Consider the following 26688-nt stretch of genomic DNA (forward strand, 5'->3'; position numbering starts at 1 on the left):
ATCACAATGTAAACTAACAAAATTTTAAATTGAGCACAGATCATTACCTGCTTGGATATTGGGGATTTAATTATGTCTCATAAATGTCAAAAATTATTAATGATCTTACACTGTAAGTAATTTATTTATTTTTCTTAGTTATTTAAAATCCGGTTGCGTCTTAACAATTTAATGTTTCAAATCATTAGAGAAATAAAGGGGATGTAATTCAAAAGACTGTTAAGTATACAGAGATACATCAGATACCTGAATGTTCCTTTTGGGCATGGTTTTGGCACAAATGTCCCTGTAGCACAAAAGAATCCAGCAGGGCATAGGAGTCCAGTCCGACTGTCTGATGGTGAAGGTTCAGATGCACCTCCAACACAAACAAACCCTGCAGCACATGGCCCAGTAGGGAAAGTCTCTCCTTTAAGCCAAGATGATTCAAGCAAGGTTTAATTCACCCTGATAACAGTGATTTACCTCTGATTGTTTCAGGTATACATCACAAAATGTAAACTACACTGGACTCATTGTACCTGTTCCTTTACAATACATCCCAGGGTCACACAGTAAGCACTGCCCTTCTTCAGCCAGTCCTGACATGTTTCCATAGGTCCCTGCTGGACAAGGATGTTGATTTGCTGATCCACTGGGACAATAAAATCCTCTTTCACAGGAAAGTGGACGTGTCATTCCTGGTGTGCAGGAATAAAATTGAAAAAGAGACATTTAGTTCAATTTCTTTGGAGCATGACCATGATTTACAGGATGATTACATTTATGTTCCTAAGCTGTGAAATGCTTCGTCCTCTAACAATTTGTCTAGCCGTCAGCTTTACCTTGATCTTGACAATAGAAACCAGCAGGGCATGTCTCACAGCTGCCCTGGCCATGTCTGAGCTGGTAGCTGCCTGGAAGGCAGGCTGTCTGTCTGACACTGCCCTGAAGCAACCATTAAATTGATTTTATTAGACTATAGATATATGGGGAATAACATGCATCATCAGGCATAATCAGAGTGTAAAAATAACATTGGGAACTAAAACTGACACAGCACAGGAAGAACCCTGGGACAGTCAAGACAAAGGACAACTGGCTTGTAGTCAATTGACTTGTCATGACAGAGTCAAAGACACAGCCAAGGAGGAAGACTCACACAGAAACATCACATACAAGATTCAGCAGTGATGACTGACAATAGCTTGAGGACTAATACTGGATGGCTGACCTTCTCACAGTAATGTCCTGCTGAGCAGACATGTTGTTGTGGTCTCTCAGAACTCTGCCCCTCAGGACAGTAGTAGCCTTCTGCACACTGGCCACTTGGCTCAGCTCTGCCACTCTGGTGGCAGTAGTGACCTGGAGGACACAGCTGGCAAGACTTAATTGTAGATCCACCAAGGAAACCTGAAGGAAGGACACAGTATACATACTGTAGCTAATGGAAATTAATACAGAAATAATTTTTAAAAATGTTCTGCATTTTATCTATACATCCACACTCACATAGTGTCTCAGGACTTGGCAAAAAAAAAATCACTTTGTAAAGATAATAGAGGTAATGAAATCATTTAAATAGATAACAATGTTATTTTGATGCAAAATATATACACCTATTCCCTCATCAGTTTCTAATTCATAGAGATACAAAGGAGTTACAGCACATTTTAATGGGATTCTGGTTGTTCGCCGCGAGACAAGAATACAATTACACGAATAAACCACTTTGTGACTGAAATTATTCATAGGCGCCCAAGGGAGAGGAAAGGCTTCAGTGGAAGTTTTCATATTTCCACCTCACTGAACTGCAAAGATAGGCACCAGTTCATATAAGGACATTCACAGGCAAAAGCCGAAAAATGTGCCCGACACAGAGGACCTGCTGTTGTAGGTCTCAGTTTAATATAGTGTCTGAGTCATCATTAATTCAGGATTGAAAAGGGCATGGGGTTACTCTTTACCTAGAAAGTAGTGCAACACATGATACAATTACAGCTAAATTACAAAACAGCAATATCTCACTTTTTATTGTTCCAGGAGGGCAGGGCAGAGGAAGAGGAGTGCCAAAGGGGCAATAGTGTCCTGTTGGGCAAAGGGTAGCATGGGGGTCTACAGAGCCTTTGGGGCAGTAATATTCTTCAGCACAGGACCCTGAAGTTGTGTCTAAACCAGTCTGGTTACAAAAAGAACCAGCGTCACAGGGCTGGGGATAGGCAGAACCTATGGGACAGTAAAAACCTGAAAAATAGCCAAAAAAAAAAAATCATCAACTTCAGCAAGAGCAAAAGTCGAATAAGGAAAATTACTGCTGTAATGTACACAGTCCCTCTAAAGAGATTTTCTCTAACACTGAACTTTTCCCCACTCTGTTATTTTGTGCTTCTTCTTTTTACAGGTGACTCACCTCACTCATTTAATTTTTCATAGGCTGCAATTACGTTGCAGGGAGAAGGTGCAGGTGCATCTGACAGGGCCTTTTATGGTATATTTAGATTCCTGACTTTGTTGTTAACACATAAAACAAACTGGACGATTACTCTTCAAACCATATCATCCTCATTTACCTCAGTCACCACATTTTAAAAGAATGCCCAAGAAAATCCAAGATAAACTGTTGTCAAAGTTAAATATGCTGCACACACATTACAGATAAGGTGAAATCATTCATATGTCATAGCAATTACAGTAAGTGGGACTACCATGTCATGAGGAGGTAAGATAACACGTGTGCCTGGAGGAATGAACAAAGTATCTCATCGAGTGCACAAGTTCAGGATTTACCCACCCCTAGGGCATATATCTCCTCTGTAGGTGGAACACGCATAATGTGGCTTCTTGAGACACGGCGGTGTGTGAGTCACAATATGGTCGGAGTCTGCCTGCAGCAACATTACCCCTTCAGTCCAACCCAAGTCACTCTCTGTGATAGAGCATGGCAGATAAAGCATGAGAGATGTCTGAGTGAATACCTTTTTCTCGTGCACAGGAAACCAAAACAAAGCCTTTCTCCTCTTTGTACATGTCATTTAACAGTTTGTCTGTCTAGGAAACAACAGTGATAAATCGTAAAATACTACAAAGTCAAATCGAAATGTTGTTGCTTTGTACGACATTTATCACATAAGGCACATGAGGCTCTGCACTCTGGTGGAATTGTTTAAATGAACAGATGTGACATCCTTTCAAAGAAAGCTTTTAATAAGCTTTTACCAAGTGAAAAAAAAAAGCTTTACCAAAATCATCAGAGTTATTAAAGCAGGAGGCATTTTGTATCCAAAAGGCAGCCTCTGTCTTTGTGGCATAAACGTCCAGTATTTCATGAAGACAACTGAACAAAGAGGAGTTGGCTCGAGGCGTGGGACTGTCTGCACCTCCAGAACAGAAGAAACCTGCAAAACACAGACCTAACACATATATGTACAGCATTATAAAAGGCCTTAAAGTATGGATTGATTGACTGAATACCAATAAAACGTTTTGTGCAGTGATCCAGAAGTCTGGAACTAGACTAACTCGTACGTAGTTGGCCTATGCTGCACACTCACTAAGAAATTTTAAGCCAGATTTTCTTTGACTAATGAAAAATCTTGTGAAATCCCCCACCTGTGGGCTGTGAGAGTGCAGGACTGAAGCAGTATTTCCCCGGGGGGCAATCGTGGCAGTGAGAAGGGGAGAAAGCTCCAGGCTCTGGGAGGAAGCTGCCTACAGGACAGGGTTTGGGTGACCGACTGCCCTGAGGACAGAAGTGTCCCATTGGACAAACATCTCCATAAGGCTGGGAGACAGGAGAAGGTTCAGTGGCCCCCAGGGAACAAAAATGTCCTATAGTACACAATGTTGTTAGACATTTCATTGAGAACACTGCAACATGTATGAGGTTGTGACTCATCAGAAACTGTGCAGAAATACAGAAAATACAGTCTTGTAGTCTTGTGGAATTCTCTAACTTTATTTCCTATGGGTGGTAATGGATTGTTAGACCTGGGCTGCAAGGTCCAGAAGGTTGTGTCAGAGCACTGCTGTTACAGAAGGAGCCAGGAGTACAGGGAGAGCAGTCACTGCTGGATGTCCTCCTAGCTAATGGACTGAAAAAGCCAGCTGGACATGGAGACGGTGCAGATGAGCCCGCCATGCAGTAGAAACCTGGGTAGAGTGATGTGTCTTATTTTATATTAGCCCTTTTTTGTGTGTACAAGCTGCTGTATAAACTATTTTTTTTGTTTAAATCACCTGGTGGGCAGATGTTACAAATGGACTGTCCAGATGAAGACTGAAAAGTGCCAGGACTACAAATGGTGGGTTCAGCACTACCATGTGGGCATGAATAGCCAGGGAAACACTGACATCCTGTGATACAGTCAGACAAATGAAGTTCAGCATTGGCACCTCCTTGTTTAACATGACAAAGTAATGTATATTATGCATATAAAATATAAATGTAATTTATCCTTTTGATGACAATAACCTGTCTATTTACCAAATCTGGCAGTGTTTGTCCAGTATGAAATAAAGAAGGAGGCAACAAGAAAAAAAACAGCCTCAGCACCAAGTACAGTCAGTCTGACAGCAATGAGCTGGAGACTATTTTTAGGTTCTGGGGCAATTCATGCTCAAATTAGGAAAACATCGTCTTGATTAAAATCGAAAAGGGAATGACGAGGCCTTTCAAAGAATCTGTAGGTGCAAATGTAAAATAGGAGGAGGAGGAATGCTCATCAAAGGCTTAGTCCATGCAGTGTCTGATTTGTAAAGTAATTGATGAGCGCTGCCAGTTACAGAAAATTAGGGAGCAGATGAAATAACACCTCGTGAAAAATGCTTTAATAAGCATATTACAGTTCCAATTTACAAAGGTGGATCCTAAAGTAGTTCATCTAAAAATCTATTAAATACTGTATACGGTATATCAAAGAAAACAGTAAAACCTACCTAAAAATCAGACATACTCTACGTGATCAGACACGGTGTAAAAGAAAATATATAACATAGTGAAGTGCTAAGACTATATCGGCTAAACTTTAACTAAACCCTGATGATGTGTCCTGTACCTGGCTGATGTCCAGAGACTGATCCTGCTGGACAGAACCACCCCGGGGGACAGAGAAGATTAGCAGAGGTCTGGGCCGCTGAGGGGCAGTAAAAGCCTGGGTAACAAGCTTCACAGTCGGCCTCAGACTCAGCACCAGACCTCACTAAGAAAGTTCCTTTATGGAGTAAAAAAAGAAAAAAAAAGGAAAACAATGGTTACAGTATTGTGCGTGTGCACCTTCAAAGGTTCAATTTAGTTACGTGGCTAAGTAGCTACAGAAAATGACTGCTATGACAGTTTTATTGGACTCTTGTTAGCTTTTACAACTTCCTCTAAAGTCTGGTTACAGTTAAACCATTTTACTGTACCTCTGGGGGCTTTCTGCCACTGTATACTACATTTGGAAACAGCTTAATAAAAGCAAGAGGTCAGACGTAACTCGTAACCGAGAAATGACAGAGGACTTACATACTTCTGTTAACAGCATGTCATGCTATTACTGGATATGCTGGCTTTTTACCTGGAGGACATGGGCTTGGCTGTGCACTCCCTTTAGGACAATAGTGGCCTGCGGGGCACACATCACCATGGAACTGACCCGGGGTTGAATTGCCAGGAACTGGGGATGAAGATGTGGCATCTCCTGTAACTGAGACAATAGACCTTTATTGGATGTCATTACTCATTAGCTTAGTGGGTGAACTAAAAGACCAGAGCTATTATCTGAAATGAAAATGTTAAATAAAAACAGAAGTGCAACACGGTGCAGAGAACAGTATTTTACCAGCCTTCGTCAGATTAGCCTAAATGTTTTACACTACAAATACCATTTAACCGGATGTACACATTGCCATGCATTTATTAACACTAAATAAAGGGCAAGAAAAAGAATTGGCCTGTTACCTGTGGTATTACCCCAAGGTGTGGCTGTTCGAGATCCCTCAGTGCAGTAGAAGCCAGGGGTGCAGGGGCCAGATGGGGAGGAGAGGCCAACCTCGGCACAGTAATGGCCGGGCAAACACGACCGACATGCTTCTATAGACACTGCTCCTGATAAATCAAGATTACAACTCATACATTTTATCCCACAGAAAAAACCATAAAAAAACCATAGTTTAAATTAATGTAGAGTGAAAATGTTGCCCTACCCTTGTGTAAGTATTAAAAGAAAGCAAAAGTTCTGTCAATGCTGACAAACATTCATAAACATTAATAATAAATATTCATAACTAAGTCCTTTATGTTCAAATGTCATGAACTGTGTTTCTGCTTAATCATTTCATGTCACCATCCATAGAGCTGAAGGTGCCTGCAGGGCAGGGGACCATATAGCTGGTACCCTCAGGGCAGTAGGACCCTGCAGAGCAGCGACCTCCTGTTGGGCTCTCATCTGGCTGAGAGGAAACAGAACCATGGATACAGAGGTAACTAGGGGCAGAGAAATGATGAGGACAGAGATGATTGGGAGGGTGATGTGGGATGTAGGAAGTGATAGGTGAGAAAGACAGAGCCAGAGACAGAGCATAAGATATGTTTAATTATACACAGAAACAGGATGTCACATCTTTCACAGTCGATCTGAAAAGTGTGTGTTTAGTTTGTCTGTGTTTACCCAGGAGTGCAGACCCCAGTGGGAGCAGCTAGTCCAGAAGAACTGCAGTATCTCCCCGGAGGGCAGGGCTCACAGCCTGACTTATTGGACAACCCCATCTGCCTGCTGAAGGTGCCAGCTGGGCATGGGAATGCTACACCAGACTGTGTTCCTGTTGATAAATGGCACATAATGTCTACAGATGGCCCTGAACTAAACATCACAGAATGGTCTGTGAAGACCATCCGTATTTTTTGATTATGCGCCAAAATGTCCATTTGCATAATTAGAAAGCCATTCATTGTCACATCTACATGTTCAGGAGTAAATACTAAATAATATCACTATTCAACAACATGCATGCACCACTTTGGTATTTAATTAATCAATATCTCAAAACCTGCAACACTTTTTTTTAACACATTTATATCTGATAAAATTATCTGAGAACATTGTTCATTTGTCATGAATGTGCTAGAATAGCTGAACTGTTGTATACTACCTGGTGGGCAATAGTGTCCTTTAGGACATGGCATGGGTGTGTGAGTCCCAGACACATGGCCAGTGTCAGTATCCACTGAGCCAGCACAGTAAAATCCTGCTGGACATTTAACACACTCTGTCTGTGGAGGGGTAAATTACACACATAGATTATTTTTCACAGTACAAATACCAAATTATGACTACAGATGTTCACTAATAATAACAGAGATCAACACTTTACATGCTTCTTTTTGAGATGTTTTCAAAACTAATGTGTTCTATCCTGCAATAAACAGTATTGTTGAAAAAGATGGACCAGTATGTGGAAATAACTAAAGCTCACAAAACATTAAAAAGATATCTTTTATAGTTACAGTGAGCTAATATTACTATTTTAGATCTTGTGCTAGGGTAAAAGTAAATAATCGGTTCAGTATTTTAAGACATATACTGGATGTAGCACAGCGACTGCATTAAAGACCACTGTAGGTACACTTTGACTTTAGGACTATAGGACATACAAGAATATTACCAGACTATCAATTCTCATCTTCCTCACCTTCCCAGGTAGATCCTGGTAAGTTCCTGGCGAGCAGGGTACCTGTAAATCAGATCCAGGAGGACACATATTTCCAGGTGAGCAGGGTATAGAGGCTGGCTGGCTGCTGTTTTCTCTGCCTGGGCAGTAAAACCCAGGTGGACAGAGATGGGAAGGGAAACAGAGCCCTCTGGTGTCACAGAGGAATCCTACAAAACAAGATGAACACTGTCGATCAGTGGCAGGCATTTTGTAAGAGCATTGTCCTTGATAAAACATGTTATTTAATGAACGCTTTATCTTCTAAATAGATAAAAGACAACACTAAAATGTTTACAGCATGTGCTAAATCAATACCAACCTGGAGGACAAGGCAGGCATTCAGAGAGGTGAGTGTTTCCAGTTTTGTTGGAATACAGTCCTAAGGGACAGGGCAGTGGGGCTAAGGAGCCCTGGGGACAGTAATGACCTTTAGGACATCTGTCTCCTGTCATCCCTCCATCATCTGGTGTAGGTGACCAGGCTCCAGAGAGGCAGTAGTACCCTGCACTACACAGGCCTGATGTCACAGCCTTCCCAGGGGAGGCACAGAAAGAGCCTGGTACGAGAAAAAAAGGATTAAAATTGAGGGAAATAAAAAATTAATGATAAACAAGAGTTACATGCTGCAATAATCTGATTTTGCTTTGATTATTCTCTTACAGTTATCAATATTGTCTGCCTATTTTGTACTTATCCATGTCCCTACTTATTATATTAATTATATTGTTAATGTATTATTTAATTGGCATTTATCATCAAAGTCAGTCTAAAGCCTCAGCCATCTACTTAACCTTAAGAAAACTCATAATTAGCAGTAAATGGAGTGTGACCTGGAGGGCAGGGCAAGCAGTCCTGGAGTTTTGTCATCCGAGTGTGGGGGTTGATAAATCCAGCTGGACATGGGTACTGGTATTTTGACCAAGTTCTGGATGGGCAGTAATGACCCACTGGACACTCATAACTCCCTGAGAGAGACCCATTACTGCTGCCAGGACAATAAAAACTATCCAGACAAAATATAGATGGAATAATTTAGTCCTCGGCTGCTGCTCGTAGCCTCAATGCATGTACTTGTGTTTGTATGTATATGTGCATCTAAACTGTGAGGAAAACTCATTAAATCGTATAAACATTAAAAACGTATATATATATATATATATATATATATATATATATATATATATATATATATATATATAAGTTTTTGCATAATCCATCATGTTTGTGTATGTATCGTGGCTGATAAGCGAGTTTACCCCTGGGGACAAGCGTTACAGCTGGTTTGGCCGTCTTCTGTAGTGATGGTTCCCAGGGGGCAGCGCTGAGGAACCGCAGAGCCCTCAGAACAGTAATAACCTGGGTGTGTATAGACGAGAGTCATGAAGTCGTGATGCACACAAACACACACACACGCACGCATGCACAGTCCCCAGGGAATATGGTTCGATTTCCAGTGTCAACACAGCAGCTGCTTATGTTTAGCCCTATTAACTTAAAAGAGTGTTTTGTTTACCTGTTTCACTAAGATGAGTTTTTCAAACTTAATTGGCTCCTTCACAATTCCCATTTCCTTTTGTGTTTCCTACATTCACATGCAAAGTATAGCTTTTTGCTGCTGGTCTAAACAATAGCTACCTGATTACATTATCCCTAAGCTTTAGCAATTGACTGCCTACGCTGATGATTTCCTTACATTTACATTTACATTTAGCAGACGCTTTTTCCAAAGTGACTTACAAGTGGGGTACAAGGCAAGCAAAGCTCTAAGTCAAGGAGAAAACATCAAAGCAAAGTCCTATCAGAAAAGTGTTCACATTTTTTAATCCTTTCTCACTTTTTGTGAGTTACAGGTGCATTAGTTCTGAAGAATCTGATCACCTTTTGGGCACGGTCCTCCACGGCTGTCTCGCAAAGGAGGATCAGGACGATCTGCACCTCCCAAACAGAAGAAACCCTTCCAACATTTCCCTGAAGGTGTTGTCAGACCCACAACAGCACAGTAGTAACCAGGGAGACATGGCTGGCAATCCTCCTGAGAGGGAAAATGAAAGAGACAAACAATAGAGGAAGAGGAAGACAGAAAAAGGCTATAAGAATATGAATCTAAAAGAAAACAACTCATTACAACCTGTAAGCTAATATGTTAGAATGTATGTTACTGTATATCGTGTACAGGGCTGGTGTAGTAGGGCTATACATCACACAAGTTGAGTAGCAATAATACAATATAAAAATGAGAAATTAAGACATGCCATTGAATAAATAATCACATGAAAAACCACAAGTATAAAATATTTATTTTAAAACACCATTATTCAATATTATTTTTACTGTGTTGGCAGATGTGTTGGCTGTTTGGTCTAAACAAATATCTAGTGTGATTATTTATTTCATTTCTAAATTGTTGATTAAATATTGAGCACTAGATCAACATAATAATGGAGAAAACATCTTGAATTATGGAGGTACTTTGAAAAATATAATCTTTTTTATAATTCACAATAAAAACTATTTCTAAAAATGAAAATCACAAACTAATCTGAGAATTTTAATTAAATTATAGACTGTCGTACTCTGAAATATAAACGCTCTCTGTCAAGTAAACATGTGAATCTGGTAACCTCAAAGTATCAAGAATCAAAGTAACCTGGGAGATTAATTTGGTGAGATTAGAGAATGTTCCACGTGGACAGGGCAGAGGATGGTCGGAGGCCCGGGGGCAGTAATGACCAGCAGGACATGGTCCTCCCTCTTCTGGTGAGAGACAAAGGGAACACAGCTGCCGTGTCAACCATTTCAAAACAAGAGTATTTGGATAGTTATGAGGCTGACCATTCAAAAGTCTCACACAATAGTGAAAAAAATATATATATTTAGACTATATTTTACTGTATGTTCTCTATGTTCTTTCTGTCTTTACCTGAAGCCGGAGAGAGAGGTTGTGGAGAGGTATTTCCACGCAAGCAGTAATGTCCTTCCTGACATGGTCCAGTGACAGCTGTGCCATTTCTGGAAGAGCAGTAATGGCCGCCGTCACACTGCCTGCACTGAGAGACAGACCAGTAGCCAGGGTCAGGACCATAAGTTCCCTCTGGACAGCCTCTCAAGTCAAATCCAGTTCCTTCAGGGCAATAAAAGCCTGTAGGCCACAGTACAAACACAGGAAAATCCCTTATTATGAATAATTAAAAGACCTGGGTTAAACTGTTGTGTATTCACACCAGCTTTTTCTTCAACCATTGATGTTTGTTTCTGCATTTGCAATTTTTGGCAAAAGATGTGATTTAAAAAAAAGCATACTATTAAAAACATATTTGTATGGTGGTTTTTAGTACAAACAAAACTGCCAAGCACAAACCTGCAGGACACAGGTACAGAGACCCAGACACACAGTACCAGCCTGGCACACAGGGATCACACTTTGTGGCGAGTGTAACAGCTACATAAGTCCCTGGATCACAGGGCACAGGCTGGACAGTTCCCTCTGGGCAATAGTAACTCTCAGGACATGGTCCCCCTGTAATTCCATCAGTAGGGGTGGGTGTAACAGCTCCCTCTAGACAGTAATATCTGCAGGAGAAACACAACATTGAAACTCTAAAAAAAAATGTAGTTGAACCAGTGATCCTAGTTATGAAATCTGTCATGATAAGACGGGTGAAACAATATTGATAATAACAAGTAAGAGTACAAGTTTTTATTTTCTATGTTCAGAGGGTAGTATACCCTCCACTGCAGCTTCCACTAGGTTTTGTGAGGCCAACAGAGTCGCAGTAAAATCCCCCCAGACAGGGTTTACAGTCTTCCTGGCGACTCAGACCTGAGCTGTTTGACCAGCTTCCTTCTGGGCAGACTATGGGAGCTGTGGTGCCTGTACAAATGACACAAACATGAACTCATCTTTCAATGCTAGGAAGCACAGCCTGTAGAAATAAGTGCAACTAATTAAGTTAGACATGCAAGCATTCATTGTTATGTGCATGGTTGTACAACTCAGGACAAGGCCGACTTTACCCTACACTAGCATTTAAAGCATAGGTCAGTGGCCCATATCAGAGAGAAAAGGTGTACAAATAATTAGACAAAACTCTATGAAAAGTTGCAAGATAAATGTCTTGTAGGTCACCAAATGGTAATTAGCATGAATAAAACATTGTAGCCTTAGAATATAATAAAGCAGAATGTTAATGGCCTCACCGAGTATAAATTTGGTTACATTAGCCTATGCATCAGTGTTGGGTTACAAAAGATCATTATTTTGAAAATATTTAACCGCGGTAACGTGACAGTTTTCAGGCATTAGCTGTGTAGCAGCACTTAAGCAGCTGCACGTGGGTAATTACTAATTAAGGAGGCTCAAGTAACCTGAGGGGCAGTATTGACCAGGTGGGCACAGGGAACCTGAGATTTCATCCAGTGGGCTGGGAGAGGATGATCCTTCTCTGCACCAATAACCAGCATGGCATGGCCCTATGGGAAGAGGAATATAAAAGCACACTATCAGTATACTTATGTAAATACAAACTTCCATTGCTGTATATAAAAAGCTGGATCAACTTATCTGATGGTTGAATCGTGTCAACTGAATTTATGTGATTCAACCTTCGGATAACCAAACCTGGATGACTTCACTGACAACTGGATCATATACAAAAAGTGCATTTTTTCCACTTATCAGTTCTGTACTATGGTGGATTTTCGGCCTAGCTCGAGTATTTTTCTGATAAAAATCTCTCAAACCTTTGGAAATTGCAGCAAATCCAAAGCTATGCTCACTACCATTACAAGGAAACCTCACTCTGAACCTTATAGCTAAAAGTGAATCAAACTATATAGTGAATAACAGGAAGCGAAGAGATGAAAAGAGAGGAGAAGAAAGGAGAACTCTCTCTCTCACCTGATGGCTCTGACAGTCCTACAGAAGGACAGTATTGTCCAGCAGCACATGGTATGCAGCCTGCTGGGCTGTCTATGCCCTGTCTAGGATTGAAGGAACCTACAGGGCAGGGGTGTCCATTGGACAAGGATGTACCTGCAGGGCAATAGTGTCCTTTCGGGCAGGGCCATAGCAAAGAGGCATTGGCTCGACCAAGCCTTATATCACAGTAGTAACCTTGGAAAAAGACAAATGCACAATTTTAAATTAGGACTGCTAGTAGAAAGTAAACAGCCTGTTCAGTGAGATGCCAAACACTGAGACTTATACAAACAGAAAGAAATACTAAAACAGTCAAACCCCTCTGCTGAGGAGGTAATGCTTAAATAGGTCTCCTACCTGCTTTACAGATAGTGCAGACTGCCTGTTTCTCTCTGTCCTGGTAGGTTCCTGGTGGGCAGGGCTCTGGGGCCGCGCTACCGTGTGGGCAGAAGTGGTTTAGAGGACATGGTAGAGCTGTAGCCACAGTCTGACCAGGAGGGCACCAATAGCCTATCAAGATGACAAGAGGATGGAAAGGATGGCAAAGTGGTTAAAGGTTTTAAAAGAGTGCATGACATATTTTTTTTATAAAAAAAGACAACACCAATATACCAATAACTCGTTAAAAAGTGCATGGACTGACCTTGGCTGCAGGGTCCAGTTGGAAGTCTGAGACCTGGTCCTCCGCAGTAGAAACCTGCAGTACAGGGCTGACAGCCAGCTTCGCTGCTTACACCTGGCACTGGGGAAAAGGTACCAGGTGGACACATCTCTGGCTCTTCAGATCCCTCAACTGTTGAAACAGTTGGAGTAGGTCATCATTTGCTCATCTATTCAAGCCTATGCAGTGTTAAAAGGCCCTGTTACTTACCCGGGTACACTGGGCAGAAAGAGTGGTTATACACTTATCAACAGCCTAACACAAATAGACACAAGATGATTCACACAGGGTGTGCAATCCACCTGAGTCATACAGTAGTTATTCCTATTTTCAAGCGTTCGATCCATCTAATTTGCATAGCTTTGGGGCTGTAGAAATAAGTAGGAGAATCTAGAAAAAAGCCAGAGGTTAAAGGCTGGGGTCCTCTTGCTATAAAAAAACAATTTCAAAGAACTTTTTAATGAATATAAAGTAGCATATGATAAGAGTTTCCAGACTTTTCTACTCTGCTGCTGCTCTGTGATGACAGTTTATTCAATTTACTTGTTTAATGGTCTCAGCTTCCCTTATCATCTTCAGTCTACTTGTGCTTAAGTTTGCATTGTTTTACCTGTATACAGGAATGTGTATTTAGATTCTTATATAAACACAAATTCACGCTCTTCCTTTTCAATTCTGATGGACAAACACTAAAACTGTGTGTGGTTTTGTATCGTATATGAAGTCAATTATTAAAGGGCGACTTTACCGAATTTCAACTTGCTCTCTGTGGCTTTAGTTCAGGGTGTAAATGTACATTAATGGTTTTAGAGTTCCCTATGACTTCTCTATATTAAAATACTTCTCCAATTCTAGCTGAAAAACTCCTTCAGATGACATCACTCGGAGGAGTTTTTCATCATTAGGAGTTCAGAAGATGTCATCTGTGGGGAGCTCTTTAAAAGCAGGCTTACCACGATTACAAACACCGTGGTGTGAGCAACAAGATAACATTAACTGAACTGAACTTCGTCCAAGTGATGTCACCTGGAGGCATCTTTCAGCTAAAGTAGAGAGATATTTTGATACAGGGAATTCAAAGGGTTTAGTTTAGTTTAATTGCATTTAGGTTCATGTACTACCCAAACTGGAACCACAAGTAGCAAGTTAAAAATCAGTCAAGGCATCCTTTTATATCAAGCATCCATCAAGCATCCTGTCAGGCATTGGTGAACTCAATCTACTGTTCATTTATATACTTTACAAATATATAGTGTGAACAAATGTGGTATAGCAGTGCTTACCACAGTACGTCCCAGGTGGACAGATGTTGCCGGTTTCTCCATCAGTTGGACTGGCCTCTGTTGCTCCTCGTACACAGTAATACCCAGGAGAGCAGGGACCCATTGGCAGTGCCAAACCTTTAGAGAAACACAACTACATTTGATATTTGTATTTTATGTTCCCAAACACACTTTACTGCTTTAGAAAAATATTCTCTTCTTCAGAATAATTATGTGTTTGCTCATAGAAGACTGGAACCAAATCACCCCAAAGTTGCAGTACCTACACTAAAACTACTACAGCACCATCCATAAAATAAAATAAAAACATAAATACAATATGATATTTGTCATAACTGCAGCATACACACTAGGAAATAAAACACTTACTGCACCATCTACTTTACAGATATTGATTATACTGGGTAAGACAATATACTCTACTCTCATTTGCCCTATAATTTTCAAGCAAAGATCACAATGTATTTTTCTACACATTAAAATACTTTTTAATAATTTTCTCAAAAAAGTATTGATAGATCAGTGAATATCAAATGTAATATAATATTTGTAGGCACATCGTGAAACAGGGCCATAGACCTCAGACATGCTGAATGTGGACTAGTTATTATCAGTGCCTAAATACCTGAGATGTTACAGAAGGTTCCAGGTGGACAGGGCAGGGGCTCTGAGCTACCAATTGGGCAGTAATAGCCCACCTGGCAGCGCCCCCCTGTAGAGGTAGCTGGACAAAGACAGTTGGCATTTGTGTAATTGTCCAGGTCAAAGGGCTGTGAGTTCCATGCTGCTGACACACAGAACCAACCTAAAAGGAACAGACACGGCAATAAACAGTCAAGAGACAGTTAAAGGTGATGTACTAGTTGTTACACTGCTGTCTGTCTCTGTGAATTACAAGCACACGTAATGCTGAAATGTGTAGCTTCACTGAGGAGATCACATGATAACTTTCTCAGCACAGGGAGAAACAACAGAGCAGAAAAACAGCGGAATGAAGCAAGGTGAGAAAGATGAGTACTCAAGGAGGGAAAACTCTTACAAAAACAAGTAGTGACTGTTCTGAAATGTGCCTGAGACACATGGAGGCAGACTGTGCATATTGCACATAAAGAAAGTTTGTGGGATTGTTATTTAGAAGCCACTATTGTTGCATGCTGAAGTGGTAGAGTCATAGTGTGAAGAGGAGATGTTAAATAATGACTGATGGAGCTGGCTGCTGTTGAGCTGTGACGTTTGTGCTTATTGTGCACCCTGTGTTCCCTACCCCCAAGCCTTGCAGACTGATTTGGACTGCCTTGCTGACTCCTAGAGCCAAATAGGCTGGCACAGAGAACAAAGCCCTGACACTGAGAAAGTAGCTTCTACAGCTGTGATTGTATTTTTGGTAGATATAAACAAAGGCACTTTTACTGACCAGCTTTGCATTTTCCAGAAACTTTGGTTAACCTCTCCTTCTCACAATATTGTCCTGGAGGACAAGGCAGGCAGCTGTCCAGACTCTGGGTCATAGACTCTGGGTTGTAGTATCCACGAGGGCAGGGAAACTGAGTGGCATGCCTAGTACCTAAACATTAAAAAAAGAATTTAAGAACCACTGGGTTTAACTGTATTCGATGGGAAGAGTTTATCGAAGCAGTGGAGCAAGAAGCTCCTATAAGAGGCTACAATTGACTTTCAATCTGCCACATTTTTTAAATTGTTTGTGAAGAAACACAACAATGATTGATAGGGTTTTGTTGAGTCTACCATCAGGGCAGTAGAATCCCGGGGGACAGGGAAACTTGGTGAAGTTGGCAGTCTTTTCTGGACAGTAATATCCAGCAGGGCAACGGGAGCACACTGACTGGCCCGTGAGATTGGTGTAGGTTCCAGCTGGGCAGGGCAATGGGCTAGCACTACCGTCAGGACAATAATGAGCTGGTGGGCACAGGCCTCCTTCTGAGCCTGGACCAGGAAAACAAATTAGAAATGGTAAATTACTGAGATTAGGACTGTTAAGCTCCTAATGTGATGAATCCTGTGATAAACTCTGATTAATTTAGAATTCATTCATTTAACAAAACACCCTTACACATTGAGATCTCCTGCATTTATCACTATCTGTTTCTCTTCTATCTGACACTTATACATAAGACTTCTGTTCATAAATAGTTTATTAATTAGTTATAAATACCTTGATTAGTCACTGATTAAATAAGTGCTGAATCATTGTGCTGATTTTTAAATATCATCAAATAGAGTTAAACCTGCAGAGTTAAACCCTAAATTAACCCTAGATTACTGCAGTACAAAAGAAAAAATAAGAGAAAAAAGTCCATATTTTGCAGTTATACCTATAGCTGTTGTGTCTCCCCCTGGACAATGGAATCCTGCAGCACACAGTCCAGATGGACGAGTGAGACCTGCAGTAGCACAAAAATGTCCTGCTAGACATGGACTGCAGCCAGAGGTGTCTGTTAGATGAAGACTGAAACCATACACACAAACATGTTACACAATGAAAAGATGCTAAACTTCTCACAAGTATGTATGTGTAATAGTTTGGCAACTGAACCTCTTAGAGTAAGTCCCTGGTGGACAGGGCAGTGGGAGACTCGTGCCCTCAGGACAGTACCTCCCCTTTGGACATGCCCCCCCAACTCCTGTGCTGAAGTTACCATCTGGATTCTGAAAGTTTGCACCTTGAGAAGTTGCACATTTGAATTAGTTTAAGTTGTCAAATCCAGTGTAAAGGCATTTGTAAATTAGCAGGTGTTTAGATTAGGTTATAGCAATATTTAACATGTGGATAACTTATGTTTACTTATAACAGTTTACTTATAACAGCTGGTATTATACATGTAATGTACCTCCTATGCAGTAATAACCAGCCTGGCAGGGCCCAGTGGGTTCAAACAGACCCCAGTCCTCACAGTAGAATCCTGTCACCAAAGCATAAAAAATGGGAAATAACTTTTCAGTGAAAATAAAACTTAGAAATCATCAAAGTGTTTTTGAACAAATCCGAACAAATCATAAAATATCTTTTTCTTTTCTGTTTAATGGTATGTGATGAAACAGTCTGTTATTCTCCGTATTTAAATACATTTAAACACATCTAGTTTTAATTCAAATCATTAAAATCCAATTAAGCTTATTAAACGTTTAATGAAAACTGTGTCGAGCAGACAGAGAAATGGAGACATCTAAAAGACAATACTCTCACCTGCTGGACAAATGAGGCACTGCTCCACTTGGCTGAGGCCAAAATGTGGGCTGTAAGTGCCAGGAGGGCAGGGCAAGATGCTTTCAACACCACCACCAAGACAGTAGTGTCCTGCTGGACAGGGCTGGACACCCTGTTCAGACAGGCAGTAGGTCCCTGGGGGGCAGTCCTTACACATGTCTGCACCTTCATCCAAGAAAAAGGGGATAATAAATACAGGGCTTTCACCTTCCAATCTTTATAAATGCTATGCAGCGCCAGGTATTTTCTATACCTGTACTGTTCGAGAAAGTTCCATCCGGGCAGACTACAGGAGAAGATGATCCCATGGGACAGAAATGTCCAGCTGGACAAATATCTCCTGTCTCACCATCTGTGGGCGTTGGAGACACTGCTCCTCCTGAACAGTAATATCCTATACATCCAAAGAAATACATTTACTGACTTAAAATACAGAAGTGGTGATGTCATCTTGACCGAACTCTTGTCTGCTCCAGTTATTACTTCTGTTGATTTGCATTCAGTATAAAAGACTTAAAAATGCGTAAAATAAATTATGGATGACATGACATAAAACAATATTTTAATACATCAAATCTACACATTCACTAAATAAATGATCTTACCTGTGTGACAGACTCCTGAGGGCTGGCTAAGTCCAGTACTGTTACAATAGAGTCCTGGAGGACAGGGCCAGCAGGAGGACACATCTTTGGCTCCAAGAGTGTTGCTAAAGGTTCCTAAAGGACAGGGATGCTGCTGGGGGTACATGGTCCCTCGTGGACAGATGAAGCCTGCAGGACACATGCCACCAGAGGTCACAGCCACCTGTGGGAATGTTGAAGTAATCACATTATTTTGATAAAGTTTGATCGATTTGGCTTTCAATTCTAGTAAGAACTTAAAAAGTTGAAACTGTGGACAGTTTGAGTTGGTAGCTGTCATTCATTTCCCACACACTGCAGCTTTTCCAAAAGAACACTTGTGAAAAACAATTATTTATTTAACTAATGCAAACTTGAGCTAAACATGCCTCAAAATCCATATTCATATCAAATGACAGAAAACACTTTAGCAGTCAAAGTGTGTGGGAAATTAATGGCTGTCATCAAATCAACTGCACAGCTTAGGCAGAAATATTCAACCTAAAACCCAGGATAGTTATTTAATAATTTTCCTTCCCCATGGCTCATCCACTATCACATGCCAGGAAAATACAGGGTTGCCAAAGTCCAGAAAAAAGCAATTATGAGAATAAATCATCATCAAGCACATAACAGACATAATGTCAAAGACTTTGCTGCTATCGTAAATATGAAAGACAGCGTAGACTTGTTCCGTGCTACATTGCTGGATGTTATGATGTGAACAAAATATAAATTTAACCAACAGTTTGGTTTGAAATTATTTTAATAACTGTGGAATATGTTATGTGAGTTCCTTCAATATTCATCAGTGCACATCAGATGCCTCACCAGACGTCTAGACTATTGTTTTAAGATGAATAACTTTCACAAATCAGTGCCTAATTATGTTTCTCTTCAAATGTTCATATTACCACTTTTTTACTTTTTTGAGTCTTACTGGGGAAGCAGTGGAGGCTCCGGAGGTACAGTAGTGTCCCGGGTCACAGAGACCTAGAGGGTCAGAGAGACCGGCTCTGCTGCAGAACCATCCAGCCTCACATGGGCGACAGTGCTCCACAGCTTCACCACCAGGCTGATCAGAGTAAGAGCCCTGAATAATCAGATAGTGCAACATAAACTGTGTGAATTTGATGGTGGGTAAATGAAATTCATAAAGATAGCCACAAGATACAACACTAGGAACATACATAGCAAGTACACTAAAGAAGTATGAGCAGCTAAATAAAAAATGATATATTCTCACACACACACATACTAACACACAGATACTGACTGGAGGACAGGGGCGAGCAATAGAGGACCCCAGAGGACAGTAGTATCCTGTGGGACACAGTGGTGCCTGGGACAAGCCTGTCTGATTACACAGTCTGCCTCGTTGACACTCCATACATGACTGTGCACCTCGATGCTGTGGAGGATTTATAGACAAGGGAAAACCCTTGAATGTAGCAACATCTCATTATCTAATTTCAACAGCACGCTCTGAGAGCTGCAGCACTCGCTGTTCTGTATGGATTAGTTCCTACCGGCTGAAAAGTGCCAAGAGGACATGGATGTGCCCTGAAAGCCCCTTTCAAGGTGTAATAACCCTCTTGTGCTTCATTCTGAACAGGTGAAGCTGAGCCACCAGTGCAGTAGAAACCAGGAAAACAAGGTCCTGAAGGTGAGGTGTTGTTGTAACCTAAACAATAGAAACTGAAAGAAAGGGAAATATATTAACATATGAAATATGAGACTTCAGTTTTCTGTGGTCCTCCTATGAAAATGAGCAAGTATCCGAAAACCCATTTTAATTGAAAGAACAGTGAGTGGATAAGAGTGGTATTACCCTAGTGGACAGCTGATGCACTCCTCAGGAGTGCTGAGGCCAGTGCTGCTGCTGAAAGTGCCTGGGGGGCAAGGGAGGGGAGAAGAAGAACCCACGGGGCAGTAACTTCCTGCTGGACACAAACCTCCTGTCGGACCATTAACTGGAGTCTGAACACAGTCACAGTACCAAGACAAGCCCAAGCGCACCACAGTAGTGTGTTATTTTTTTAATTTCACTGAAAGATGTTTAGTGGACCCCAAGAAAACTAGTGACCATATCTAATGGGGACCATAACAATAAAAGAAAACAATTAAGAATTAATGACTAAAAACTTCTATATAGTAAATTATTAAATAGCATTCTCATACTGCAGACTTGGCTCCCTCTCTGCAGTAGAAGCGCTCCTTGCAGCTTCCAGAGGGCTCTGAGAGTCCCACACCAGTGCAATACTGGCCTCCACCACAAGGGGAGCACTCAGACCCATCACTGAGACCAGAGTGTGAGCTGTAGGTACCTTCAGGACAAGGTTTGGGGGTAGAAGTGCCCTCTGGACAGTAAAAGCCCTGTACATACAGTAATAGGAAAGAGAGACATAGAGATAGAAAGAGACTGTAATCTTCTGGGATCAAATATTTGTTGTGGCAACGGCAGCTGCAGAGAAGTTACATTGTCCAGTCAACACAACAAAACATCCTTTTTTATGTTTAGTATTTCCACTGTACCTGAGGGCAGATTAAGGGTATGTGAGTTCCCAGTGTGTTGCAGGAATAACTAGAGGGACATAAAACACATGCTTCTCCACTGTGACCCAGTATGTTTTTCCTATATTGGCCAGCCTTGCAGGGGAAGGTGTATGGGAAGCCAGTCCCTAGGGGGCAATAGTGACCATCGGGACACACACCTGTCTGAAACATTACAGCATACAAAGAAACTAACTATACATGTTCCTCATTTGAAATGCTTTATATTTAATGTATTTTATGTATGTGTGTTTCTTACAGGCCTGGTAATAGGTTGCTCATAAGGCTGCTCAGAGTAACAGTACTTCCCCTCAGGACACTGGACACACTCACTCACATCACGGAGACCTGGAGAATCACTGTAGGTACCATTGGGGCAAGAAATGGGATTGGGATCCTACAAGAGAAATCATTTGCAGGTAGCTTATAGGACCAAAAGTGCGATAGATATTTCGAATGCTGATATTTCGAGGTAATGTTCCTTTTGCTATATGTCACATTCTCGGACTCACAATGCCTCCTCCAGGGCAGTAGAAGCCTCGAGGACAGAGGGTGGCTGAGCGTTGCGGGTCTCTAGCCAAACCTTGAGAGCAGAGAAAGCCTGGGGGGCACACCATGATGCTTAGCATGGCTTCTTCACTAGTGGTCTCATTACTGCAGTAATGGCCCTGCAAGCATGGAGAACACTCCACAGAGCCCTCGTCCTACACACAAGAGAAGAAAGATTCAGATAGTCAAAGTTAAAGATATCAAGTAGTATGGGGGAGGGACGCAGCGAAGCACAGAGTCAAAATGCAAAGGAGAAGACAATATACTGCAACTTAGAAAATGCTGGAATGATTCAATGCTGAGAGCAAAAGATCAACAATAATAAAATTTGACTTTAATGACTCCTCATGTTGACTTTTATATACATGATGAGTAATTTTAGACCATATCACTGTGGGCAGAAAATGTTCATCTAAAAATAGGATAATCAGAACAGCTAATGGAAAGGCAAGACTAAAACACCAGCTCTGATCGCCGTTGATTCTGTGCATTGACCAGTAACAGTGGACTGTGGTATATATGGGACCTTACAGAGTAGCTTCCTGCTCCACACACTCTGGGGTTGACAATAGCTGACTGGGGACAAAAATAGCCAGCAGGGCAAGTAGAGCAGTCCTCCAGCCTCCGACCTCCTTTCACACGGCGAAATGTGGAGCTGAAGAAAGACAGAGTAGAGTGGGTATACTAAGTCAAAATTATGACAGCAGCTTCCTACTTTCTGTAACTCGTATGGCAAATTCTTTCTATATCATCATCCACTTCTTACTCATTCCCATATCTTACTGCTGATATTCAACACACAGCTAGTGCTTACGGTGGGCAGGGGGAAGGTTTGGAAGTTCCCTGTGGACAGAATGAGCCTTCTGGACAAATTAGGCACTCTCCTCTGTGTCTGTTACCCATTTGGATGCTGTAGGTGCCTACCGGGCAGGGAAACTGGGTTCCATATGCAGTCCCTGGTGATGCAACATCAACATAGTTATACCCACATGAATGACTCATTATTACAGCTGTGGACGAGGAGACAAGCCTTATAAAATCAATTTCAAAAGGCAAGTTTAGTTTGCTGTCTGGAAAGTAAACATTACTTTGGAGATTTTGTGTGTTATATTTTATAAATACAAATGTAAACAAATGTCTTGATTTAATTTAGACACTACCTATTTTACCGACCTTCAGGACAGTAGTGCCCAGAGCTGCATCTACCAGACGGAGCTCCAGCCCCAGCCAAACAGTACCAGCCCTGTGGGCACAGCTGACATTCACTTTCAGCTTGCAATCCACTGTGACCACTCCATGTCCCCACAGGGCAGCTATACTGAGTGGGGAACATGGTTCCAGGAGGACAATAATGCCCTGCAAAGCAGGAGAGTGGTGGTCTCTGGATCCCACCAGTTCCTGATAAAACATAAATAATATGGGATATAAGCTTCTAAATTCACATCTTCTGATGCTAAGGCATATCAAACGCTTTTAAAGGTCAGCAGAACATGTTCATGTGTAAAAGGTAAATGGCACCTCGAAGACAGGCATATCCTGCTGGGCACTGTTGACACTGTGAGCGGTCAGTGAGGTCAGTGCGATTGCTCAGTGTACCTGGAGGGCAAGCATTTGTTGCGGCGTTGGGTTTAGAGGAACCAGGAGGACACACAAACCTAACAGGATTAAGGCCAACGTATTAAAACCACAGAATAACAATGACAAGGCAGGAGCAGATCTTATGAAGGATTACAGAAATCAATTTTCAAAGTGAAAACAAGCCGACAGTATCACTGCAGCATCCTACACAGAAAGCCTTTTGAGAGACCTGCAGAGGTCACTTACCCTTGCATGCAGTCGACATCAGGAGCCCGCAGAGCAACTTGTGTGCAGGCTTTTCCTGCATAGCAGTCTCTGCAATCAGCCAGCTCATCCTGGCCCTCTAAGGGGTTGAACGATCCCGGTGGACAGGGCACAGGGTCACTTGTCCCTTCAGGACAGTAGAAACCATGTGGGCATTTGAGACAGTCCTTCACACCTGAAGAAATAAGTTGCAAAATGTTGTTGTTGTTGTGCTTAGATTAAGTTAGATTTAGAGCCCACTGTAGTCCTGCTGTATCAGGATCTGTTGAAAAAATTCTTCCTTCAAAAAGAATAATTGGTGTTTCTGTTGTCTACCCATATTCTGCTCATCCATTCTCCCTTCTGGTCTCCTTTCTCAACCATCAGTGTTTTTTCTATAGGCGACTCACAGCTATAGCTTGCCATGCACAGTTGTTTCTTTTTCCAAAATTAGACGATTTATTCCTTTGCCCTCTTGGAATCCATCTGTTACAATATCTCATCCATATATCTTGGCTCATCACGGGCACTCAACAACACATATTTTTATATAATCACTGAGTTTTGCAATGATACATTGTTATAGATGTGAGGTTTATCTAAGCTTCTGTAGTAATGTAGATGATTCCAAATAATAATTTTTACAATTTAAATGGCACTAATGGCATTAAAAATGACTAGATGAGCGGTGAGTATAAGACTCACTTATTGCCCCTTGATGGGGGGTGAAAGTGCCTCGAGGACATGTCACTTCTTCCAAGGTGCCAGCAGGACAGTATCTTCCCCGAGCACAGGGCAAGCCAGGACCCGATGAGCCTGTTGCATCATGCACAAAAACATCCTCTAAAATCTAAAAACATCTTAATTTTCTGTATGTCAGAAGGCGCTTAACTATGACACATTTTTTAGTAATTTAGCATTTCTCTTCAATAAAGTCATTGTACCAGTGCTAAGACTTACCTGCAGGACAGAAGCGTCCCTCTCTACATCTCTTACAGGCTGCCCTACTTGTCTGACCCAGTTGTTCCCCCGCTGTACCAGCAGGGCAAGGTGACCCGTGAGGGGTGGCGGTGCCCTCTTCACAGTAATAGCCCTGTGGGCACAGGAGCTGGGAGTTGGGTCTCTGTGAGCTGCCTTCCAGACAGTAAAACCCTAGAGAATAATATTTATAGCTAAGGTCACAGGGACATTTCTCCGGATGCCATGTATGTTAAAGACATGCAAAACAAACAGGTTTAAGTTGAGGTGAGTGAAACTGGTGTACAGTTTTGGGGTTGAGAAAGTTTAAATGAGTGGGAAAGTTTACAGTTATAGCGATATAATTTCATGCACATAACCTGAGAGTATGTAACAATATATTAGGCTTAGAGTATAACAATATAACAATATATCAGGCAATATATTGGGCTTGTTACTGTTAGTACTCCACCTGCAGGACAGATTGTGCATTCTCTCGGTCTCTGAAGACCCTCTTTAGCGCCATACGTCCCTGCAGGACAAGGTACAGCTACACCTCCTATACAGTAATGACCTGGGGTTAAAAAGAGCTTGTATTGTTACATCCTAGTCATCTTCCAGGAGGAAAGGAAAAAATATAAATGGCAATATGCAGGAATAAACACTAACCTATGGGGCAAACAATGCAAGCTGCCTCTTCCTTCGTGTCTTTGTATGTTCCTGGTCGACAGGTAATGGGTTGACTAGATCTGTGGACTAGTTGGCTCCAAGCTCCCCCGCACAGTGGGGATGTGTCATTGCAGCTAAGACAGGCTGTCTGTCCAGGTGTGGAAGACCAACCAGGGGGGCAGAGAAGAGGCTGTTGCATTCCACTATCTGGACAGTAGCTTCCTATGGCAGACAGACACATTTTTATCATTGTATGACCCCATTGTATGACCAAAGTCAACAGATTTATTAAAAGTCAACTACTCACATATCATAAAGATTATATATTTGAATTGTCTTATATGACTACAATACCTGCTGGACACTGTAGGCACTTTACAGTACACAAAGTAGAATAGAAGCCAGGGGAACAGTCTCTACACACGGTGTGATCTGCACTGGGCTCTTTGCCAGGCACACACTATATGGCACATATAGTGATGATAAATTAAAAAAGACAAAAATAAATTTGTTACATTAATTCTAAATATTAGACACACAGGCTTTCTTGGTTCCTCAGACAACAAAGTTTTGCGAATATCATCACCTTCTGAGGGAATCCTAAAGTGCAGACAGAATCTACAGGGCAGGTCAGACACTGTAGGACCCCCTCAGGAGAATGTTGTCCTGAGGGGCATAAAGAGAGGGTCCCATTCGCGGGATCACATGAGAAACCTGAAGGACACAGCCTGCAGTCGACTCTGTCTTCTGTACTGATTAGACCTGGAAAACAAGGCTGCAACACAAAGAATTCATCATGTTAGGATGACACGCAAATAATGAGACAAAAAAAGTGTGTAGTAAAGCTGGAACCAAAGACAATGTCACAACAAACATTTTAACTTGTCAAAATGCAGTTGTAAGTCATTATTCATTTCATGGTAATTGCATGAATTTAATATTACAAAAGCTGCTGGAGCAGCGTTCTTGTTAATATAATAAGTTCCACATGTTCTCTTCATGCAATGACAAGACAAAATGTCTGCTGTGAAGGAGGTTTATAATTCTGCTTCACCAGTAGAAGGTGTAATAATTAAATATGAGGTTTTTTTAAGGTTTGAAAGGAGGGTATGACAGAAGACATTTGGGAGACACTGAGTAACAGTTGTTTTCGACCTTGCAGTCATGGACACCACTTCTTCCTGTGTAGAGGTTGAATGTTCCTTTTGGACATCTATGAGGTGCAGATGCATAGCCAGGGCAACTGCATGACAAAAATATAGTAACTTATTACTATATTACAGTAGCAACCAAAAAAAAGTGTAATGTTACTCTTCAAAGGAAGCAAATCAATGTTTCCTTTACACTAAAGTCTCCTCTGTGTGCATAGTAAAGTTATACAGGTAAGCAATTTCTAAGATGGTTGTTGACTTACAAATGACCGGCAGGACACTCTAAACAAAGCTGGTGGGAGAAGAATTTTCCCTCTTCACATTGATAAAGATCTGTCTCTTTGCTGAGGGGGAGGTCTTCACTTCCTTCAGACGATTCTTACATATACACATATAAAATAATGTCAGGATGAATGCAGAAGTCTGCCATGACTGTCTATTTTCTCCTTGAATTGGCGAAGCAATCATTCCTCTTACCTAAGGTGGCTCCAGATTGTTTCAGAAGCAGAAAAATCCACGAAGCTGAAAAACGCAGGAGATTTATTACTTTCCATGAGCACATCATCATTGAATGTCTAATTAAATATCTGGTTATTTGTATATTTCCAG

The 26688-nt window shown here is 41.4% G+C and overlaps 2 protein-coding genes and 4 long non-coding RNA genes across 6 annotated transcripts; all 6 read right to left on the bottom strand.

Annotated features, from left to right (window-relative positions):
* Positions 1-252: 252 nt before the first annotated feature.
* Positions 253-4114, bottom strand: LOC137129486 (uncharacterized). The gene is made up of 7 exons (XM_067508701.1): positions 3967-4114; positions 3589-3807; positions 3219-3389; positions 2771-2905; positions 2008-2223; positions 522-1392; positions 253-409 (listed from the first exon to the last, which is right to left on the bottom strand). Exons 2-6 carry the CDS (start codon positions 3737-3739, stop codon positions 1151-1153), a joined length of 915 nt encoding a protein of 304 aa, XP_067364802.1. The 5' UTR covers positions 3740-3807; positions 3967-4114; the 3' UTR covers positions 253-409; positions 522-1150.
* Positions 4115-4213: 99 nt separating this feature from the next.
* LOC137129487 (uncharacterized) lies at positions 4214-6773 on the bottom strand. Its single transcript, XR_010914715.1, has 5 exons — positions 6627-6773; positions 5918-6442; positions 5535-5663; positions 5034-5189; positions 4214-4332 (listed from the first exon to the last, which is right to left on the bottom strand). It is a non-coding gene; the product is annotated as an uncharacterized lncRNA (long non-coding RNA).
* Positions 6774-7110: 337 nt separating this feature from the next.
* On the bottom strand, positions 7111-8218 carry LOC137129490 (uncharacterized). Its single transcript, XR_010914718.1, has 3 exons — positions 7988-8218; positions 7648-7835; positions 7111-7228 (listed from the first exon to the last, which is right to left on the bottom strand). It is a non-coding gene; the product is annotated as an uncharacterized lncRNA (long non-coding RNA).
* A 2096-nt stretch (positions 8219-10314) lies between these two features.
* LOC137129489 (uncharacterized) lies at positions 10315-11233 on the bottom strand. The gene is made up of 3 exons (XR_010914717.1): positions 11027-11233; positions 10589-10807; positions 10315-10422 (listed from the first exon to the last, which is right to left on the bottom strand). It is a non-coding gene; the product is annotated as an uncharacterized lncRNA (long non-coding RNA).
* Positions 11234-11378: 145 nt separating this feature from the next.
* On the bottom strand, positions 11379-16038 carry LOC137129229 (multiple epidermal growth factor-like domains protein 11). Its single transcript, XM_067508171.1, has 8 exons — positions 15945-16038; positions 15156-15335; positions 14531-14647; positions 13230-13379; positions 12944-13096; positions 12566-12781; positions 12034-12138; positions 11379-11539 (listed from the first exon to the last, which is right to left on the bottom strand). The coding sequence occupies exons 1-8, from the start codon at positions 16036-16038 to the stop codon at positions 11379-11381; spliced, it is 1176 nt and encodes a 391-aa protein (XP_067364272.1).
* A 244-nt stretch (positions 16039-16282) lies between these two features.
* Positions 16283-17454, bottom strand: LOC137129488 (uncharacterized). The gene is made up of 4 exons (XR_010914716.1): positions 17380-17454; positions 17085-17211; positions 16864-16997; positions 16283-16474 (listed from the first exon to the last, which is right to left on the bottom strand). It is a non-coding gene; the product is annotated as an uncharacterized lncRNA (long non-coding RNA).
* Between the last annotated feature and the right edge of the window lie 9234 nt (positions 17455-26688).

The sequence above is a fragment of the Channa argus genome, chromosome 6, assembly GCF_033026475.1.
Source record: "Channa argus isolate prfri chromosome 6, Channa argus male v1.0, whole genome shotgun sequence".
Classification (NCBI taxonomy): domain Eukaryota; kingdom Metazoa; phylum Chordata; class Actinopteri; order Anabantiformes; family Channidae; genus Channa; species Channa argus.

Coding starts and splice junctions, on each gene's coding strand:
- LOC137129486 (XM_067508701.1), bottom strand. CDS start 3,739: ATGGGACACTTCTGTCCTCAGGGCAGTCGGTCACCCAAACCCTGTCCT. Junction 2,224..2,770: donor AGGAGATATATGCCCTAGGG/GTGGGTAAATCC, acceptor GCTATTTTTCAG/GTTTTTACTGTCCCATAGGT. Junction 1,393..2,007: donor CCCTCCTGGAACAATAAAAA/GTGAGATATTGC, acceptor TCCTTCCTTCAG/GTTTCCTTGGTGGATCTACA.
- LOC137129229 (XM_067508171.1), bottom strand. CDS start 16,038: ATGACCCAGAGTCTGGACAGCTGCCTGCCTTGTCCTCCAGGACAATAT. Junction 14,648..15,155: donor AACCTTCTGTAACATCTCAG/GTATTTAGGCAC, acceptor GTTTCTCTAAAG/GTTTGGCACTGCCAATGGGT. Junction 13,380..14,530: donor TCCACCTGGGACGTACTGTG/GTAAGCACTGCT, acceptor CTGTTTCAACAG/TTGAGGGATCTGAAGAGCCA.